Source organism: Paralichthys olivaceus, chromosome 9, assembly GCF_024713975.1.
Source record: "Paralichthys olivaceus isolate ysfri-2021 chromosome 9, ASM2471397v2, whole genome shotgun sequence".
In the NCBI taxonomy this organism is placed as follows: Eukaryota; Metazoa; Chordata; class Actinopteri; order Pleuronectiformes; family Paralichthyidae; genus Paralichthys; species Paralichthys olivaceus.
In genome coordinates this window covers 14394240-14415868 of record NC_091101.1, presented here as the reverse complement: position 1 = coordinate 14415868, position 21629 = coordinate 14394240, and the positions used below count along the sequence as shown (strand labels likewise).

The following is a 21629-nucleotide window of genomic DNA, read 5'->3' as shown; positions in this document are numbered from 1 at the left end:
ATTGCCACCGCCATGCCAGCCTGGTGCTCATTGATAAAACCGTATCTAATCCATTTTAGCCCCCCCCCCCTCTGTCACCAACGCACTCATCTCAGAGATGGTCAACACACACAGGATCCATCTCTCTTTTTTTGGAGGCGGCATCGCAGAGTCAGAGTTTATCTGACTTAACTTCTGAAAGGAGAAAATAGAGTCAGATGAGTCAGGCGACTGTTTTCAACTGATGTGCGAAGGAAGGTGTGTTTGTGTGTGTGTGTGTGTGTGTGTGTGTGTGCAATCACACAGCAGCAGCATCTAAACGCAAATGAAAGGCCTTTTGTGACTAAGGTGAGAATGTTTGCTCTTTCAAAGAGCTGTCCATCCTTTTAGGGTCACGTTGGGGGCTACAGCCAATCCCAGCTGACCTCGGGCAGGAGACAAGATACACCCCCGGACAGGTCGCCACAAGTTATAACAAAGCAGACAATAGAGACACTGTGGACTGTTGGAGGAAGCTGTTGTAGCTGCAGAAACCCATGCAGGCATGAATAAAATGGGAATTCTAACCCAGAGCCTTCATCACCATCATCCCACCTCTCTTTAATCGATTCAAATTAGATAAAATGTTCATTTCCTGATGCATGGAAAGGCAAACTATCAGAAAGATACACAGCCCTATATTCATTTCTTAATCACTTATATATATGAGTACACAAATTGGATGAAATGACTTCTCATATGATGTTCACACAACCCTCCAACATGGTCAGATCCCGTCTGATTTAACCTGTTTTCACATTAGAATTACATCCACTTTCATACCATTTCATGTGATGATGTTACAGCGGAGCCAAACTACTAATATGAGACACAGATATTAAACTCTCTTTGATTCTGTTAACGTTCTCACTCTGCAGTGATTTTTAATGCAGCAATTTATAAAAGTACACATGCCCTTACTGCATTAGCATGGTCTCCTATCTAAAACTAATGCAGTCACAAATATTACCCAAGAGGAAAAGTGGGTAATAAGTGCACTATTTGAGCAAGTTTATGAAGTATGAGATGTTTATGTCACTGACTATTAATGAGATGATGAGAAATAGCGTCTCTGTACATGAATCACATGTATGAATCACTGCTCTCACCATGGTGAATACATTAAAGAACAGCTGGGGATGGAAGTTTTAATCATTAGATGTAAGTGTTTGTGCATGTGTTTATACATGTATGTGTCTGCGAGGGAATATGGAGGTCAGTTGGCTGTTTGGATTTCTTGTTGCTTGTAGGATCTTCTCATCAAAAATAGAAAAATCACGAATGGGACGGACCGTCCCATGTAAATGAGCAGGAAGCCATCGCCTGCACGTCAGCCACCGTGTCTAATGTCTAACAAATGTATTCACAATCACACTCACACTGACACCCCGGCCCCGGACCTGTCGGTGCAGCTGCTGGGGAGGCAGATGCATCAAGGACTGTTGTCTCACTTACAGCTATGACACAATGGCTACACTGCATGTAGGTGTATGCATCTATTTCTTCTACTTATCCTGTAGATTTTTTTTTTCTCTGCTGGGTAAAAAAAAGGAAAGGAAGCAGACGTGTTCATTGACAGGTAACTCCATGTTAGTGGAACACTGTCAGGATAAATGAGGCAAGCAGTGCTTGACCAGCTACAACTAAGAATAGACATCAATTAGAAAGATTCTGAAATTGTTTTGTTCAAAAGAAAACATCGAACAGTATTTTTGCTTGAAATGTACATCCCTGTGTGCAAGATCTGCAGCAGGTTTAAGAAGTTTGAAACAGAATATCAAAGCAGGAAAACACATGATTCTGCTTCATCTCTGTCTCTGCCAGTTGATGACAAATACATACAGTACCTAGATTGTTATAGATATCTTCCATACTACACATTGGGTATGTTTACTGCCACTTCAAGGTAGTAATACTAGTAATTCTTCAGCCAGGAAGGGGTGCAGAGTTGGGGCTTCGGCTCGGCTTGCCTATCTGTAAAAGTCAACATGCACCACTGCTCCATGCAATGCCTAAAGCTTTCTTGGCAATGATACACAGAGGCCACAGGAGGAGTGAAGGTCTGCGCCTCGATTCAGTCTGCATGATAGGATGCAGGTTTACCTTCAGATACACAGCTCCAAGTGTGTGTGCATGTGTTTGTGTGAGAGACAAAGCCGCATTGATGCAGGACTCAAAATCATTGTTCATGTGAAGGTGGAGCAGAATCGTTTCCTCAGCATCATTGACATGCTGGCTACTTAGGGGAAGAAAAAAACATCATCCTCTGTTATGTGTCTTAAGCATTTTTCTTTTCCCCTCTTCATATACAATTTTTTTTTGTTTTAGAAAAAAAATCATCTGTGTATATGAGTTGTGCCTGCTTGCTTTAATGGAGCTTTTATAGGGAGCATCATTGGGCAGTAAGCCATGCAGTGACAGCTGTCTTGTGAATCATTTGAATAAATTCTGCAACAGAGTTTCAACTTCAGAGGTATAATTCCCCTTATGTTCCACTGCTTAGCATGGGACAACGTTTACAAAATTCAGACTTACAAAATTAATTGTCAATAATAAATGCATGTTACACCCTGAATGTTATTCTTTGCTCCCATGACAACAGATCCACTGTCTGTTTTGATTAAATCCAGTTTATTTGCATATGACTCTGATGTTTTCTGGTTTCATCTCAACACGGAGAAACTGGAAAATACAACACATGCATGGAAACACAACTTCCTTTTTGTCCTCTCAGGAGTGCAACCCTCGTTCATGTAGCAAAACTGCCCTGTACTCATCTCTGGAATGACCTCACAAAATATGTTAACATGTAACTAGCTCGTTACCAGTTCTTTGAAAGAAAACGTTTGCTTGTTAATCGTGTGTAAGGCTAAGTTAATCTTGACAATCACAGCTGTAATCTCAGTAAATAATTTTAACTGTCTAAAAACACAGATGGCCCCTTGCAAATTACATTGCATGAAAAAAAAAAGAAATGAAACAAGAGATTTGCCTGATGTCTGAACATCGCAAAACTCAGTACTCACTGGATTCAGGGTCTGAGTTTCCATCTCCCTCGGTGCGGCTGTTAGGTGACGTCTGCTCATAGTACTCCTCGTGGGTGAAGCTGAGGGGAAGAGGCTGGGTGAGGCTGGCCGTGCTGCTCGGCTCTGGGTCCCCCAGCCCGCTATCACTGCAACTCTCCTGGGAACCGTCTGGAAGATGGAACGTCACACGACGCTGGGTCTGAAGCACAAACAACAAGAAATGCACTGTTGGACATTCTTCTTGAAAGCTGTTTAAAAGTCCCAGAAAATGTGAAAAGAACCAGTAAACAAGCAAGTACAGTTGTGTGTGATTGAGAACAGAATAAACTGTTAAAGTTAAGCCTGACTTGCAGTTCTGTGGTGCTCACAGTATTGAAAAATAACAATGTGGTCTTCTTTTTGGAAACAGTTTTTTGTGGATAATCTATAGAAAATAATGAAAACAGATTTCATGGGGACTTTTTTTGCAGAAGAAAGTAGCTCCAATAAAAGTGCTCACAAGTCTGTCTGCAAGAACAAGGACATTCCTTCTGGAGAGTCACACTGTTTTTTAAAAATGTAATATTTCACTGCTTTGAGCAACACAATTGAAATTCCTTTCACCATTGTATGAAGGTGAGGACAGAAATATTTTTCCCCAACATAAAACCCAAATTATCTGCATTTATAACATAAAATTATTTTTCGTATGATTAGTCATTTAAATACCCAGGCTACTGCTTTTTTTTGTCCTCTTAACCATAAAGAAACATTTAAATAATGTTAAAAGTGTCTGTCATTCAAGCAAAGCATGCACATTGGTATTAAAAGCATTTCTCCCTGCTCCTCTTTGCACACCACCACTGACAAACAAAGATGAATTATATCTTCATGAGAAGCGACAACACTGCTTGTTTATGGGTGAGTGAGTACTGTGAGACAGCATTTACAAGGGGAATCCTTGCCTAATTGAATTAATTGTAGTTGTTGCAAACACTGCATCCATCATCTTTACCTGCTTATAGTAGGAAAACAAAACAGAACTGCATCTTGGGGACTAAATGAAGCATCATCTCATAACCCAAAAAAAGATTTCTGGTCTTTTGAGTCTTGTGGATAAGATTTAAGATAATATCCTCTCTACGAGATTCATAATTGAGACTTCCCATAATAGATGGGATGTGTATTAACAGGTTGAACCATGTCCTAGTTTCCCCTCTCACCCAATTCAGACACAAAAGAAGTGAGAAAGCGTGTAGACACTTTGATTTGTAAAGTCTTGGGGATCACAGGCGTGCGGGGCATTTTCTTCTGAAAGGTTCAGGCCTCTTTGATTTCTCCTGAGGTTTACAGAAGTTCATGTTGCGACCTTTCTGTGGAGCTAAAAAAAGAAAACACCTTTTTTTTATATGGTGGTGTCAACATGGTAGCAGTTCCAAAGGCAGAATCCAAACAACCATTGGTACTGCTAGGGATACTGGGTGAATTTGCAGATTTCATCTTAGTTGCTTTTTATATATTTTCCATGAAGTTCAACAAATATGGAGAATGAGGAGATGTAGCTTGGCTTTGAGGCAAAACTGAGCGTTGTCTCGGTGATATATTCTTTGGCTTGAATTCATGTCCTCACATGATTTCTGTGTAGCCTCGTACTGCATCACACTGTATAGAGGCATAAAACCCATAAAATATAATTACGCTCTCAGCTTCGGTTATTGCAGAGAATTTTATTCGTCCCATTATTCAAACTGATAAGAAGTTTTTTTTTTTCTCAAGCGCAAATACAACTGCAGCACACACGCTATCTTGATTTCCTTCAGCACTATAGCAACAAAAGCAATATGCAAGTCCTGAATTAAAAACATCATTAACACATGCTCCTCAAGCTCAGGAGGAGTTGATGTCTCTGTGTGAACATTTTTATTTTTTTTTCCTTGGTGACTATAGTGCGTAGATGAAGCACTTATTGTTCTCTGATAAGATTAAATAAGGCCAGGAAAATAGAGCAGAGAGGGAGAGTGAAATAAAGTCGGGCACTAATGAAGGAGAAACTGCCAAAAACCAAGTGCACAAAAAGCTTCATTTAAAAACTATCAGAGAGGGTTGACTAACCTAAATCCACACAATTAGCACCCTGAAAGCACAACTGAGTGGTTTTCAATGCTGTGGTGGCAAGAGAGCTAGCTAAATATTCTATTTACTCGATTTATCTAGATCCCGAGGCCACAAATCACAGTACGTGCGTGCATGTGTGTGTCAGTGTGTGTGTGTGTGTGTGTGTGTGTGTGGTAGGAAAAAGACGGATGAGAAATAAGAGAAAAAGGGTGGAAAAAAGGGCAGGCAGCCAAAGAAAGAAACAGAACAAACACACACAACCTTCACCCGTTGTGTAAGATAACTCTCCACCTGAAGCTTTTTGTTGCTGTTGTGTCTATTAGAAAAAATAGACAGGGAATTGTTACCTGTTCACATGCACAGCAGAAATATATAAAATGCAGGATTATAACAAATCTCTCTTTGACTGCAAGTGGTGTGACGTGCACAAGGTATATTTCTACAGTTCCGAACAGATTGGGGTGTTTTTTTCCCCAGCACTCTCCTCATGATTTTATTCATTTGCTGAGCCAGGGAGGAGATGAATACCTTGTTGGCAAAATCATATAGTTCCGTGTGCCATGTTTGCCCACGCTTTCAAGTAGTGTAAATATCAAGTTGTTCTCAAACAGTGTTGGCAGCTGTTTCTCAAATTACTGCAGAAGTGAAGTCCAGGTTCCAGCAAAAGAAAGAGCCCACTTACGGAGGGTTGGCAGCTCCACAACAAAGCATGCTTCCTCGCCACATGATTCTAATTATTGGGAACTTGCTCCAACAATGGCATCCAGAATCTATTAGAACAAACAGCTGTCCGTGACAATTAGGACATAATCATTTTACATGAGGGAGTGTCTTCGTTTTTTAGGCCCCTGTTTATTCGAGCCCATTCAAGTCGGTGCCAGATGTTAAGAAAAGGCCTAATTTGATTCCACGATACACTCAATGCTAAGTTGTTTAGCTACGGTGTTAATTACAATTAAATACTATTAATGGCTGTTAAATAAATTGAAAGTTCAGCATTAGCAGTAATGACACGTGTGAATAAAACATTAATGTTGAAAGACAAACATGACAAACAAACATACACAGAGGAGTCAAGGTGAGTGTTTTGCTAGGCTTTATCACTTATTTAAAGAAGCTGCCAGAAATCCATAAAGCAAAGACAAGCTGCGGTAAGAGATATCAAGACCAAACAAAGCCCGTTCAGCCAGATAAAACAGTGCCTTGAGAAGTATTTACACAGAGATAAAATGAACAGGAGCGATGCATGCCAAGTTCTACCATATAACAGGCCAGCCAATATACCCCCCCACCCCACATCCCTGTCCCCCCTCTTTGGTTCCCACCCAGACAATAGGCAGATGGGGCTGGGTTACCAGATTAGGAGTCAGTTATATTTAGATACAGAGGAGAAGGGGCTAAGCAGCTTCCACCTTTGGTAGACATCAGCGCTTGAGTTTTGATTATTGTATATACTTTCTCTTCCCTGACAACCACTCTCTAGAAATAGCAAAGAAGTCAGCGCAGCATGGAGAAGGACTTGGCTGACAACCGCCTCACTTTGAGTGATAAACAGGGACCACTTAGGAGTGAATCAGGGGAGATTGGCTCTGCCATTTCAGATAAGGATCAGCTCACGGGCACACCTAGACCTGCATAAATCTGTTGCGAGAGGAGATGCTGATTTGTCATGTCACACATCTTATGTGCTGATAAAAGAAAAGAGAAAGAAAAAATAGCAGTGGCACTAGGCAAAAAAAAAGAAAGAAAAATCAAATTGAAAAACGTGGGCCCAGATGTTCCTTTTCTTTTGGGTGTGAACATTGCACAACATCCCCCCCAAAAATTATTTTTACGCTGTGGGTGTTTCCTTTCTTTTTGTACATGCTGTTCCAGAGCGGCCTATTATGTGTGAGGTGAATATGCCACTGTGTGAAATGGGGAGTTAGCAGGAACATGCTAGAGGGAGGTGATATTAACAAGTGGGTTGAGAGATTACTGGGTGATTTTTGACAAATCAAATGAATTTTTTATCGAATTAATCTGTTATTGAGTCATCGGCTGATCTCCACTGTGCAAGATGAACTATGACAGTATTAGTAATAGCCCACTCTCCAGTCCTATCTAAGTAGGGTCTTGCCATAAAACTTTAATAGCAGAATGTTACTAATATGATGCTGTCATTATATATAACAGACTTAAACCCTCAGATACTGCCTGTTAGATTGCAAATTAACATCATTTAATACAAAATATAAAAGAGAGTAGAATTACTCTGCAAAAACTAAAATCAGAACTAAACACAACAAAGCCTTGTGAAGGTTTCACAGTAACAGCATGGAGAAAAAAAACGTTTAAGTAATGTGTTATAGTGTTATTATATCAAGCTAAACCTCACAATACAGGTGCTTTTGTTGAGAAAAAGAAAAACGTTTTTAAATGATGAGAGGAAGCTTTCAATGTTGATATCATTTCTGTGGTTCATGGGAAAATATGTCGCTTGAGAATTGACTGCTGCTATTCTAAACAGATTTGAGTTAACTCTTTGAAGAAAGACATTTAACACCTACAAACTCACACAGTTCTTCAGGGATGCTCGAGTAACAAAGCACTTTTAAAGAAGGATATAAAATAAAGAGAACTAAAAAAACATTGCTGTTGGGTTAAAAATTTTAACCTCCTCAAAATGTTTGCTTTGTAGGTTTTTTACAAGGGTTTCCTTGTCCTTATAGTTGCATAACACTCAATCCACAGAAGATGGACATTGAAATCACTGTGGGGTTTTGAAAATGACAGTAATTGTAGGTGTGACACATGTATGATGCACATGCACATGCAGTAAAGATCAGGAAACAGAGACTTACATTCACAGAGGATATCTTGCCAAGCTGACAGGCCTCCTGCAAGGACAGAAGAACAGTCATCTCACATCCCCGTCTGAGTACAACTTTTTAAAGTCAGTCAGAGTTCACGAATGACAACCTGATAGATTTTTGGAGTTAAAAGTCTTTTTTTCTTAAGTTGGAATTGAGATTTAAGATACATATTGATTTTCTACTCAGACTCAGTTTGTACAGCACATTTCCGTGCTCGGCTGGCACGCCATCAAACCAGGCTGCAGAGCACACACCCTCTCCCCAGAAATGTAAAGAATAGGGCAAACCTGACATCCTGACAACACAAGCCATACAACTGACACTTTGATAAAGATGTTTTCTCTGCATGTCAGAGAGGAAAGTGAACAGAATATCAAATGATGCATCAAAAATTAACAATAAACAGCGACAAGCTTCTAAATTGGGAACAAAAGACACCCGCAAGCCTGCAAAATAGCATCCCCTCTCTGGGGACCGAGATAACTCTCAGAGAGATAAGAGTATTTAATTTTTAATCACCAATTTTGTTTTCTTTGTACTTTGTATAATAATCTGAGTACATGACTTGATTTGCAAAGAAAATAGAAGAAATCTGGCAGTGAGGAGCCACTTAGACAGAGGAGATGCAGAGAGGACTGCCGGGGTTGAATGCTAAAAAAAATGAACAGGAAACAAGTTCATGTCAACAGATTATCTCGCCATAATTGTTCACCCAGGGACGCTGCTACTGACTGAGCGGTGGAGCGGTACACTCTAATCTGTTCATCTGAATACAAAAGGAAGGTTCATGGTGGACAACTGAAAGAGTAAAAAAAAAAAGATGTCTCCCAACTTCTGACAAACAACTGCGTGACACCGTGAAACTACTGCGTGGGTTGTGTCTATAGTAAGAGCGGATGTAGAGACGTTTTAGAGATTTATGTGGGAAACTATTAAACCAAGAGCAGGTGCACAAATTAAAGTTGTGTGACATTGTTCTATTGCAACATTTGCATTTTCAGAGTTGAGACTTGTTTTGTTGATTTATTTCAATAAAAAACCCCAACCAAACTCTACCTGCACCAAACGACAGAAACACAAACTTAGCAACAAGCTTGAGAATGAAAAACAGGAACTCTCATTTACAACTCTCTTTACTTTTATACTACTTAGTATGACTCACACTCTACCTATCATCATCAGACTGACATTATGGTTTGAGATGTTACGGCACAAATCCATTTTTTTTCCAGTTTTGCATTTTTGAGCACACCGACATTTGTCAGGTGTTTTTGAGGGGCGACTCATTTGCATCCACTGACTGGTCATTTAAAGCTGGGTTTTACTGGAGGCTGCCATCAGCCAGTTGTTTCTTCTCTGAGTAATGTTTTATTCAACATCTCGTGACACACACTTCAAGTTAGAGACCCTGACAACCAATTAAATATATGATAATGTACACGAGGATCTGAGAAGGTGACCTACGGTGGTCGCATATTTTCAATAAAATTCAAAATAGTAGTTGTGCGAATGATTGTCAGTTATAGTTGTTATAGTTTTTTATTGTCCTCCGCATGGACTGGTCGCTGAACTCCTCTGTACGCATGCCTCTCAAACTAGCACTTTCAAAGCACCCACATGTGCATATGGGAGAGAGTTATGCTTGAGATAAGTGCATTTGTTGGTGAACCACATCAAAGTAGAGAAGGATGTCTTAGCGAGCAAAGGCAGTAGAGCTTGAACCAAACCTTTGATCACCCCAGGCACAGTGATCATTAAAATATTGGCTAAATAATTGATTAAAAACACCAGACATTATTGTGCTCTGTTTCTGTATCCACATGTATCCCGATTTTTAGACATCGGCTGTGCAATTAATAAATAGTGGATGTAGTTATGAGAGAGGAACATACAGTACATATTGTATTATTGTTTTGGAAACAATTGATGCAAATGATTATATCTGACGTTGCAACATGTAAACTGCAGAGTAGTCTTTGAGTTCTCCAGCACTGAGCTGCAGCGTGAACAGGAGGCAGGTTGAAGTGCAGCGGTATAACCTCTCTTCTCCGAGCTCTGGCATGGCAGGTTGGCACAGACGCAGAGGGACTGGCTAATAAAGGCACAGAGGGAGGTAAGACTTATTTCCAGACCTGCATAGATGACTGGAAGGAACCTAATGTTACATGTACAGTTATAACTAAGCCCATATGCAGGAGAAAGACAATAAGACCACTGTATATCAGGGATATTAAAATAGACCATTTTCCATCAGCTTTTGTATAGAGGCTAGTTAAACAATCTCCCTCAGTACACATGCATTTACATTTAGAGTATAAAAATGAATATAAATAATTATTGTAACTGCTGGAAAACTAGATCTATATTCATTACTGTAACTGCCTTGCTCTCAGCATGAAATAAGAAAAGAAAAAGAGATTGACCTCACATTCAGACCAAAAAGTGGAAACATAATTCTCACTCTATCGTAGGTGGAAAAAAAATGTGATGGAGGGACAATAACAATCATGGTAACTCATAATTGCTGGTTACTGACAATATTTGCTGTGATTTATGAGCCAAAACCCAATTTCATAACTTCATATTCTAATTTCATCAACGTCTGAACATATAAAAGCATGTTAAAAAAATAAGTTTGATAGCAGCTCCGCCTAAAAGTAATTCATAGCCACAGAATCATTTGTACCCAGATGGACTATGTTAAAAAAGTTTTTTTTTCAAGGCAAATTTAAACACACGGCCAATCAAATGACTTCCTCTGGGTTTCCAAGGTCTTGTTATTCCAGTGTAATAACCAGTGATGAGATTTTCTTCAATCCTCTATGAACTTGATGGGACTGACATTATGTTTGCATGTGATTTCCTTTTCCTCATTTTCAGCAATTACTATGACTGGTGTCAAAATCACCTCTGGCCTCACAATGACCTATTCCACTATGAGATAATCATACAGAAAATTAAACGCAATGTTAAACCATTTTTTACAAATATCTCCTTGGTCTACTGGCAGATCTCAGGACCATATCACGATATTATCTTTGGTTGTTGATTTTCTTTCAGCTACAGTAACTTCAAAAAATGTGCATCAAGGTTCCCCCACTCCTGTTTGTAAAAATATTTTTTAGAGCATATGATGTGATAACTTCAAGCTACACTGAAAGCCTTAAAAACCCCTCATCCCCGGGGTCCTCATGCTCCTAATAGTTCAACACTAATGAGATCTGCGGCTCCTGTCTCCACAGCCTCCCACGTAGCAGTTCATTTCGTAATGTAAATACTTTTTGAAGGTGGAGAGAGTCACTGAGCGAGACAAAGAGACAGGGAAACATGCCAGCCAGCCACAGTCTCCTGAGCGGCCAAAGCTCACCCTGGCGTATTTCACATTTGTTGTGACCCTGACACTGGGAACATCGGTGAGGCTCACTAAAGTGCTGCTGTTCAATTTAACTAGTCTCTCTGCAAGAAGTTGGCAAAAATAATGGTCAAGATGGACTTGTCTGCGCCGCTCTGTATTCCATAAATGTCAGCGCAGCACCACAGTCAGCGAGTTGAGCTGTTTGGAGAGGATGGGAGAGAAGCATGTGGCCTGCTACCAAGTGGCTTTCCCCACGGATGAGATGGATGTGTCTGAATTTATCAATGGAAGGAAAATGACAGCTCTGTCAGGTGGCCACACACATGCAGACATATGCACATATAGTACAAATATCCACAGTGGAAAACTTGGACGTGGATGCCATCTGCTTGCGGGTGCGGGCACAAGAGACGGGACTGCCTCAGCCAAGAAACGGTGGGCAGAGTTCAAGCTTACGTCCCTTTTATTTCTGGCTAACGCAGCACGTCTTAGACAGTGTGATAAAACTGTTGCAAACAAAACACCTCCTCATCAAAGGGGGCTAATAAAGTCTTCAATATACTTAAGTGTAGCCTTAGATAAATAGAATCCCCATTCCCCTCTGCATTGGTGTTCAGTTGTCCAAAGTGTATTGATGCACTTATTGACATTCAATAAAGGGAAACCCTCTCAGCGAGCCACACAGAGCAGTGTAAATCCTGCACACTTCTCGAGAAGTGTGCACGAGGAGCAACTTTCCTCTAACACAATTACTAGACAGCAATAATGTCACGGCGTGTTCGAACCGAGTTTGATTTACAAGTGGACAGCATGTTGCCTTTTCATCAGCTTATTATTATTAAGTGGTCTGTATATGTGTGTTTTCCCTGGATGCCCCCCCTCCCCATCTTTCTTCACTCTTAGTGAGGTATTGATCCTCCCAGTGTACCGGCCCCTCCTGATTTCATTAGGCTAGCTGCTGTTAATTACTCCACATTCTAACCTTTCGCTGTTTCATTTGGACCGACAAATTGGGTGAATTAAAAAAGGGGGAGGCAGGAAGAGGCTAAAGAGAAAAAGGAAAGGGAGAAGGAAAAAAACGCTCTGGAGCAGCTGTAATGTGGACCCCCTCCCTCGCTGTGGCGCTTGTGTCAAAATCCCAAGTGGTGTAATAATTAAAAAAATTCATCAATGTTCTCTTTGCTCATCAAATTATGCAGAAGGAGGCTACTTCAGTAATTGTTGCAGAGGATTCATTTACAAAAACCATACCAGCTACATTAGATCCAGTATCTACAGAGTTGGAGAATTATGACTTTTTTTACTTATTTAAGTATTTGTAAAAGGTTTCTCAGCTTTCAGCAGGCTGATCATTAAAGCACAGTTTATTCATTTATGCATATTTATTTACAAGGATCATGTCGCAGTCTTAACTAACTTCTAAAATTTTGTTCTACACAGAATCAAAATGCAGCAGCCGTCTTGACTGACACACCAATTTGTCTTCTTAGCGAAGGTATTAAAGGAGTATGATGTGACACATAGCTGCAAAGTTATAATTAGACTAAGTTTAATACCTTATTTCATGAGATTACACGCACAGTGCATGGCATCTAAAGCACACTTAAATCGCAGGGGATGTAATTGATTAACCATATGTGACTGGAAACCAGATGATGAGGATGATGCTCTAAATCCATGTTCAATCAATATAGCTACTTCCTACACACTGAGGGATTATTGACAAAAAATTACTACCAGCTTTAATTAGTGACTTACAACACATCAGATCATTTCTGGCTTGGTGCATCAATGTGTTTATGCTACATGAGTCAAAATACATTTCGCTGCCACGACTGCGCCAAGCAATCCCCTGCTGTAAGTGGGACAATTCTTCAGCATGGACACATTATCGGCCAAGCAGGTGACACTTATGGGATCTTGTGGATCCTTAATATGAGAGATGCCCTCTCCTCAAGGTTGAGTACATTCTAGTTGAACACATTCTAGTTGATGCAGAGGGAGGCATTCAGAGTCCCCCCTTTGGCTGAGATAATAACTTCGTCATAATTAGCTTGTGGTGCTCATGAGTGTTGAATTGTCGGTTGCAGTGGGATCTGGGCTGATTTATTGCTTGATTTAATTACGTATCAAAATTCAATTAGACACGCTTTCAACCAAATTCAAAGAGAGTTTTGTCAAGCTGTCCCTTGAAATCAGGCGTGGCTTGAAGGACATCCTTCATAATACTGTGACATCTAACTCAATAATTATCACTTAGCACGAATCATTCATCTGCTAAAAGATGAAGAAAAAAAGGGAAAACAACAAAAAAATTGCCAGTTATAGGGAAGAAGTGAATTTACTTACTTATTCTCATGTGACAGCTCACATCAAACGGCATCAAGTGCTGTGAAACAGATCTTGATTCAGTGGTGATGTGAAGAAGGTTGCAGGTACTTTGCTAAGTGGAGATACATGATAAAATACTCTCTGAGGTTGACTACGGTTCTGGAAGCGTGTTGGTTTCTTTACCCACATCGCTCAGTGCCTGCTCACCCCCTTTCGTGCCAGACTACACCAGGGAAAAGACAGGAGCTGTTTTGAAAGTGTCACACCAGCCTCCGAGAGCTACATTAATCTTTACTACTATGCAAATTCAGGATGTCATGGTGTCTATGCTAAGTAGCCGAGGAAGGGAGGGATATTTGAGCCGGAGGTCTCTAACTGAAGTGTGGTCCTTTACCAGTGTCAATACACTCATTGTATTGCATTATAGAGGCACATCTTTGAAATACCGTGTGGATGGTCTTCGACCATCAGCACTGCCAGTATCTTTTTTCTTTGTGAAACATTGATCCAGTAAGGTGCCTGAAGAGTTCCTTTGGGATTTTGATCTATACTCACTTGACAACATAGTTTTTGCAGTTTTTCCGTGGCGTGAATGCTGTGAACATTCCCCTGTCCCCACTGTCCCTCGTGTCCCAAATGTGTTTTATTAGGCTATGACCTGGGGACTGTGCAGCTCATTGGTGTAAAGTAATTTCCTGGAACCACCTTGAGACAATGATACATTATCTTGCCAAATAAAAAAACAAGCCCTTTGAAAAAACAGTGCACACAGTGTCAATATGAAGGGTTGCACCTGGTCAGCAACAATGTTAGCTGTATTTATAGAAGCAACAATACCATGAATAAACTGGCCGGCAGACGTGAGGCATTTTTGCTTCCTGCAATATTAAGTATTCATTTCATTGGAGAGATGACCCCCTTGTCCTTCCTTACAACCAAGACGAGTGTAAGTGTTCCTACACATGGCTACTGTTGAAGGGTGCTACCTTTTTATTTTTTGCTTTGAATTGTCTTGTAAATGTCAGAAAATATTGCCTTAACTCTAACATTATACTGATTCCTTTTGTGCCACTTAGCTGAATCAAAAAACATCCCCATTGTCACTTAAGCTGGGCATGCACTGAGCTATTTGAGCCCATTTGTGACCCGATTTCTGAGCCTTATTTCTGAATTTTTTTTTCGTCGTACAGAGCGTGAGGAGCGATCCGATGCCTGCTCGAGAGTGGGCTGGATTTCTGACATGTCAAGAATCTGTCTGTGTTTATTGTAACAGTAGAACCGGTTAGTGTTTGGCTTCTAGGCTCCGACTTAGTCACACCCCCTGATATGATTACATTGATATGATGGGAGTGATGAGCAAATACTTGGGACCCCCCCGTCGGGGCGCACTGGATGCTGGGGTGGTGGAGGGGCTGAAACAACTGGCAGCAATACTGAAGCAGCAGCGGGGCAAGCAAAGATGATTGGAATTTTCTTTGCTTAAATAAACCAGCTAATAAGATGGGTGTGTATTATAGATGAATGTAGAGAGGTATGTCAATCAGGTATGATTGGAGCAGCGCAGTTGGCAACCTGACTAGCTCGCAGGCGTCACTCCCTAAAATGTAGTTCAAGGCAGGACGCAATTGCACAGCAAGAAAGAAAGAGATAAAGGTTTTCTTACAGTTATCCGAATGTGTTTACAATACAGTAGCTTCATATGTAGTTTGCTTTCTTTATGCAAAATAGCCAAACCAAAATGTCTGCACCTTTCAAGCTACCAGCATGTCCATATGCCGACACCTCTTAGTTTGGATGTTTCTACACAGAATGACACAAATGTAATCAAAGCAGCGTGCCTCTCCCTTGTTAGCATTGTTCGCAAACAAAGCGACTCCTCCAGAGCTGCTCTGCCAACGGGAAATCAGAGCTTTGGTTTTACATCTCAGGCAATTTACTCGTACAGTGTGAGGTGGAATTTAACCACAGCATTTCTATAGTCACGCAGTGTATACCCAGCTTTAGCAGCTGCATTAGGCACATTTGGCAGACATTATATAGTGTACCCCATGATGTTGATTGACTGTAGTTTTACCTATGTGCTTAGATTTTAGTAAGCCTGCTATTTTTGCCACCAGCATTTCAAGCCATTCTTTGACTTATATTTTTGAATATGCACCTCAGAGAGACTTGCATATTATTTTCACTTTAAAATCAAACCCCTGCAGCAGTTAGACACCCACTAGTGATGGTAGATATACTGTATAAGAGAGAATATGCCTCTGTCATGTTTTCCAGCTGTAATCTGCCATGACTTTATTCTTCTACTGTCTAGTGCAACAAGTCCTCCAAACTAAACAACAATAGATCATTTGTCCCTGCACCCTCTAATGTGACCCATGGGAGCATCCCCTGATATAGCCCCTGATATGGCATCAGGCGTACCAGACCTCTGTCGTCATGGTAATAATAATAAACTTACACGTGAGCAAATAGAACAGTTTAAATCATGGTTTGGGTTAAAATAAGTACATCTTCAAGGTTAGAGGAGCGTCGTTATCATGCTTACAATGATAAACATGCAATTAACGTTGTGGAGTGGTTGTGGGGTTAAAACCAACAAAGATGATGGTTGGTTTCCAATTGGAAAACAACAGCAATCTCCAGTGTCACAGTCTAGCGTTTTGTCGACCGATAACTCTGCCCTAAACCCACATCCTTACACAGACCTCATGGCTCTTTACACTATGTCATCTGATTTCATCCAGTTATTACGCCTGCTAGAGGTCACCTGACAATAAAACATAACTGTGGGTCATAATAAGAAGCTGTCATAAACGACCTAGGGGCATTTTTTTTAACAGGGGAACAGGCTAGTTGGTAATAGAATGTCAGCTGTAGCTGTCACAGTCACTGATGGTAATCTTATTGATGCGTAACAAAATCCAGACCTATGCAACTGACCGAATATGCATCGTGAATGTAATGTATATATTTTTTAACCAAATCCGGACAGAGCAGAGAAATTAATTGAAATGACACAAAACATACCCAGCGGCAGCACCCTGATTCACTCTGTATAATATGTTATGGTTCATATGTTTGCTGTTGGGCTCAGTTTATGTTCAACTACATGGCATGGAGATTAGATGTTGCTACTGGCTCAAAGATAAACCAAAAGGATACATGGAAAAAGCAAGCAATTCAAAAACAGTGTGTTCACTTGGCTGTGGTGCATTAAAATATAAAGATGTTATCTGAAATGTTTCAGTTACGAGTCACTGAAAAACAAGAAAACACCTCAGCATTACCCACAACAAGGTTGCAGCCCAGTAACGGAAACAGTGTTGTCGTTTTTTATATCCATGTAACCTTACATATGATTAGAGTAAGGCTACATCTAGTTTTTATTACACCATGTATTGATCATTTCCTTTACCATCACGGTTGAAAAAAGCACTGTTGTTGTAAGAATAACACCCTCTGATGCTGGAGGCAGAAGAATCCATGGAGTTTAGATAAAATTTTAATCATTTGCATGATCTTAAAGACTTAATTTTTCTTCTCTTCAGAGATTCAGTTTTAATGATCGTATGTCGACCAAAGTTCCTACAATATCTAAAGTGCATTTTCAGTTCAGTCCAATGACTTTTACACTAAGTGAACATCACAACAATTGTTTTTACTGATTGGAGCACCCTGGATCAAAATGCAGCAATCCATCCATCCATCCACTTATTATTTATACTGCTTATTCTTAGAGGGGGAGCTGGAGCCAATCCCAGCTGACATTGGATGAGAGGCGGGGTACAGTCTACACAGGTTGAATCAAAATCAGTAAAATAAGTAAAAAATGGTGTAGGATTTAACTAGGTTGAAATTAGTCATAGAGTAGTCATTGATGACACGTGCTTGGAGCTGACAGGTTTAGCTGGACAGTGAATGAACCACTCATCCCTGTTTGCATGTCATCTCTGCCACCGTACTGACTCACAAAGGATTGACTCACTGTCTGAAGGAAGGAGCTACATCAGGGAGGTGCGTATAATGAAGTGACCACTAGGTGTACTGTCAAAGAGGAAACACGTAGGACAAGAGAACGGATGGTCCCTTGATGTGTCAAAACTTCAGCTCATCAGGATTCCCTAATAATGTGAATTGTTCGTGCGTTTGATCTTCCTCCCGTTGAAACGCCTGACAGTTTCCTTCATTTAGACTGGCAGAGGCATTGTCCATAGATTGTGATGTGCAGTGACATGCCGTATCACAGGCTTGTGTTTGAAGCAAAGAGATGGAATCATTGTCATTCACTGACAAACACGACACACAATGATGATACTGATTAATGATTCTCAGAACATTTATGGAAATGATCCCCCTGAAAACTGGGAATTGCTCATGACTAAAATTTAAACACGCAACTGATAGCCACACGTTTAGCAGTAATGTCATTCAGCTAATTTCATCACAGTTTCAAAGTGCACCCGCTGCCACTCTTCACATATCACCACAAGCATAAGGATTTCACAAAGAAGCTTGTGAAACATTAATAATCCACATAACTGGGGCATTGATATTAATTCCAATGAGAAGCCAGAATTAATACATTTAGATTATATTGAATGTAAATCTTTCTGAAATAATGTCTTCCTTTATCTGCTAATGACCATGTGTTACTTTACAAGCAGGTTTGATAAGAGACTTTCTTACATGACCAAATAAAAGGAATGTTTCTTTGACACAAAGGAGTTCATATAAGTTTTATATAATTGAAATATTACAGTTTAAGAGCAGTTTACTTTTTAGGTATTTTAGCAATTTTAGTATTAGCAACACTTTGGTAATGCTTGTTTCATAGTGCCTATAAGACACGACAGCTCACCAAAAGTGAAGCCAAAGCATTGCTATGATCATCATTTGGTGGCTGGTTGCAGTTAAGGTCATACATTCAACCTCCTCCATGTAAGTGGATGGGACACAGACCAAACTAAAAAGTTAAAGTACCTGTCAAAAAATATGTTTTCACTAGTTCTGATCACACTGTAAATTCAGTGATGTTTTGGCATAATTTCTGGATAAGTGTTGTCCATCTTTTCATACAGACCGCACAAGTCAATTCTGAGTGGTGGAAGAAGCTGTGAATGTCAATAGAATTTTTTTATATGGTTAATGAAGTGTTTTTGTGCCAAATATTCCATTTTTATTGCTTACTCTCACAACGGACAAATAAGTTGGTGCTTGTCAGGTGTTTACTTTCTTGGTGGTCATAAAAGCCAAAGACCAGAGAGTGAAATATGTCAATAGACATGATTATTTAAAGACGTCCACTGTAGACAAAGGAAAAAAAAAATACAACTTGCTGTTAATTACTGTAACATTGGATGCACACAGGACACAGAAACTACTTTGACCACTGCTGGTACTGATAAAATATTAAAGATCAACATTGTCAATATTCAGGAAGAGACACTATTTCTCCCATTGTCCCAGGGACCAACATCAATTTGATAAATATTTTCTCAGGCGATTCCTTCGAACGTGAACACCAAGCAAGATGTGAATTTGCTGTCTTTGGCTGGAAAATCCCTTTTTGACATAAGTACACTATCCAGACATGGCTAACTTCACGGTAAGTCTTTCTAAAAATGCAATTGTAGTATATAGTATAAAATTCTATGCAGGATCAGAGTATAACTTTTCTACTATGTTAAAAGATTTAAACCTATGTGTATAACATACAGTACAGTTTATGTAATATTTACTGATTACCTAGTACTGTGACTCTTACTTAAAGAACAATGACAATCCTTGACAGTTGTAAAGCCAGTGGCGCCGTCTTAGTGAAACATTGATGCAGAGACAAGGCTCAAAGTCATATCCCCATTTGCTCCATGCATATCCTCCTCAAATATGTTGATGTCAGTTTTTCTGGCAGCACAGTCAGTTAAAAATGTGTCATTGATGTAGTTCAAAAGCCACAGAGTACAGAGCTGTCTCTCTTCCCCAGCCCATCTCAACCAATTGGGGTCCGTTACCACCATCGAACTAAAGTTCTCCTCACAGCCGGTGTAATTTCCCCTCCTCTTCCACCACTGAGCACCAGTCATATTAATATCTTTGTAGATGGCAAACGTGTGCTCCAGGAGGCCAGTCCCATGTGATGTTTTCCCCCGAACCTCTCGCTGTTTCTCTGGCCACAGCCAAGTGCATTAACATATGTTCTCACCGTGCACAGTGATACTCTGCATTGGTAAATGCCTTATTACAGCAAGAACCGCTCTATGCTCTTCCACTGAATATCCAAAAGTAGTAAAACACAGCCATATCTGCCCACTCAGAACAGTAGGGATGTGTCTCTCATGACGGGGGGCTCCTTAACATTTAGTCAGAGGCCCTCTTTGCGAAATTGATATTCCTCCTCCTCTCACAGTAATGGCGGGCGGTAATAATGACAAATAAAGGCAATATTGCAACTGGATGGTAGACACTGAGCATAATAAGGTCATCGGCTGGTTGTGTGTTTTTTTTTTCACCCGTATTTATGCCTTTTTAGCATGCAGAGTCAAATTCGCTCAGTATGACTTACATCTCTAAAGACTACACCAGTGTGAAATATGCAAAGGCAGAGGGTGAGAAAAATATCCCGAGCCATGCAGCATGCTCTTGCCTGGAGAGCGTACACACTCGTAATCATTTCTAAACTACCATTTCCTTTTATCATTACATTTGTTTTTGTATTTTTCTTTTTTTCATTTCCGTCTGTAGTAATTCAAAGAAGTCTTCCCGAAAAATTCGTAAACATAATCGTGTCCTTTACAATTGTAGCAAAATTAGAAGATGACATCCACGAATGTCTAAACAGGCTTTTGACAATGACGCACAAAATCGAATCCACTGAATGGAGCAAACTGGCAGGAGGAGAAATAATGAGGTACAGGAGGTATCTCTCAAAGTATCGTGGGATGTTGTTGACAAGACATCAAATGTTTGCAGATTATTTAACTAATGAGTGTATGTATGAGTTTTGCAAATAACCCAAATAACCTCTTCTGTTCACGAAGCGAAGATGTGATGACATTCAGAAAAACATTAAACACTTAAACACAACATGAATTAGAACTGCGGCTTGATTAGTAGATACGGTGAAAGCATTCCTGGTAGGATGACTGTAAATTGTGAAATCATGGAACAGACGACACATCCACTATGAGAGCAGCTTGCTGATGATTATGTTGATTTGCTGCTAAAATGCAGCTCCGGCCCCTGAGGTCGTTTGAATTGGTGTGCTTGCGGTCATTGGCTCCTTGGGAGGTTTTTTTTTTCAAGATTTATTTTTCATTTCTAATTTGGGCGATCTTTGTACTGTCTGCCGGAGACACAGTTGTGCTGCGTTGATCTGAGGACAGATTCAAAAATAATGTGTATCAAACACCAACTTGTCTTATTCTTACACAGAGAAGTGGGGGCTGGCATCCATGTCATCCTGCAGCACTGCTCTGATTTATAATAGTTGGGAGGAAAAAAAATAAGAGGCCAGGATACATCACTGAAACATGAAGGCATTGAATAATACTTTACTCATGAATAAAATCATTAAAAGAAGCTCTTTTATAACTTGGGCCATAACCATGAATTTTGAACATTTTATGATTAATGCTTTATCTATAAATTAAAGGTTTTGAATTTCAAAGCTTTTTTATTTATATATTTATTTATGTTCTCAGTTATTAATGATTTTATTCTGGTTTTGACGGGCCAGATCACCTGAGGACACAAGTTCTGTTTGCTTTAACTTTTGAGATCTTTTTTTTCCTAGACAATCTTGTTTGGGCTGCACCATTGTGCAGACTAATGAAGCCTCAAAGGCTTTGTTTAAGTCATTAAACATGGAAATCTAACTGCACAGTTTACTTCTAATGGCAAACAATTACATGACGACAACCAATCCAAGAAAATCGATGTCAGGAAAAA

The 21629-nt window shown here is 40.0% G+C and overlaps 1 protein-coding gene across 3 annotated transcripts in view; it reads right to left on the bottom strand.

Moving 5' to 3' along the window:
• Positions 1–21629, bottom strand: part of pcdh11 (protocadherin 11) — a 122745-nt gene that overhangs the window by 43954 nt on the left and 57162 nt on the right. For 2 of the 3 annotated variants that reach the window (XM_069531749.1, XM_069531746.1), the window contains 2 exons: positions 7982–8017; positions 3045–3243 (listed from right to left, as the gene is read on the bottom strand). In XM_069531749.1, coding sequence (XP_069387850.1) covers positions 3045–3243; positions 7982–8017 — 235 coding nt within the window. The remainder of the gene's footprint in view (positions 1–3044; positions 3244–7981; positions 8018–21629) is intronic. The other variant, XM_069531747.1, reaches the window with a different exon arrangement.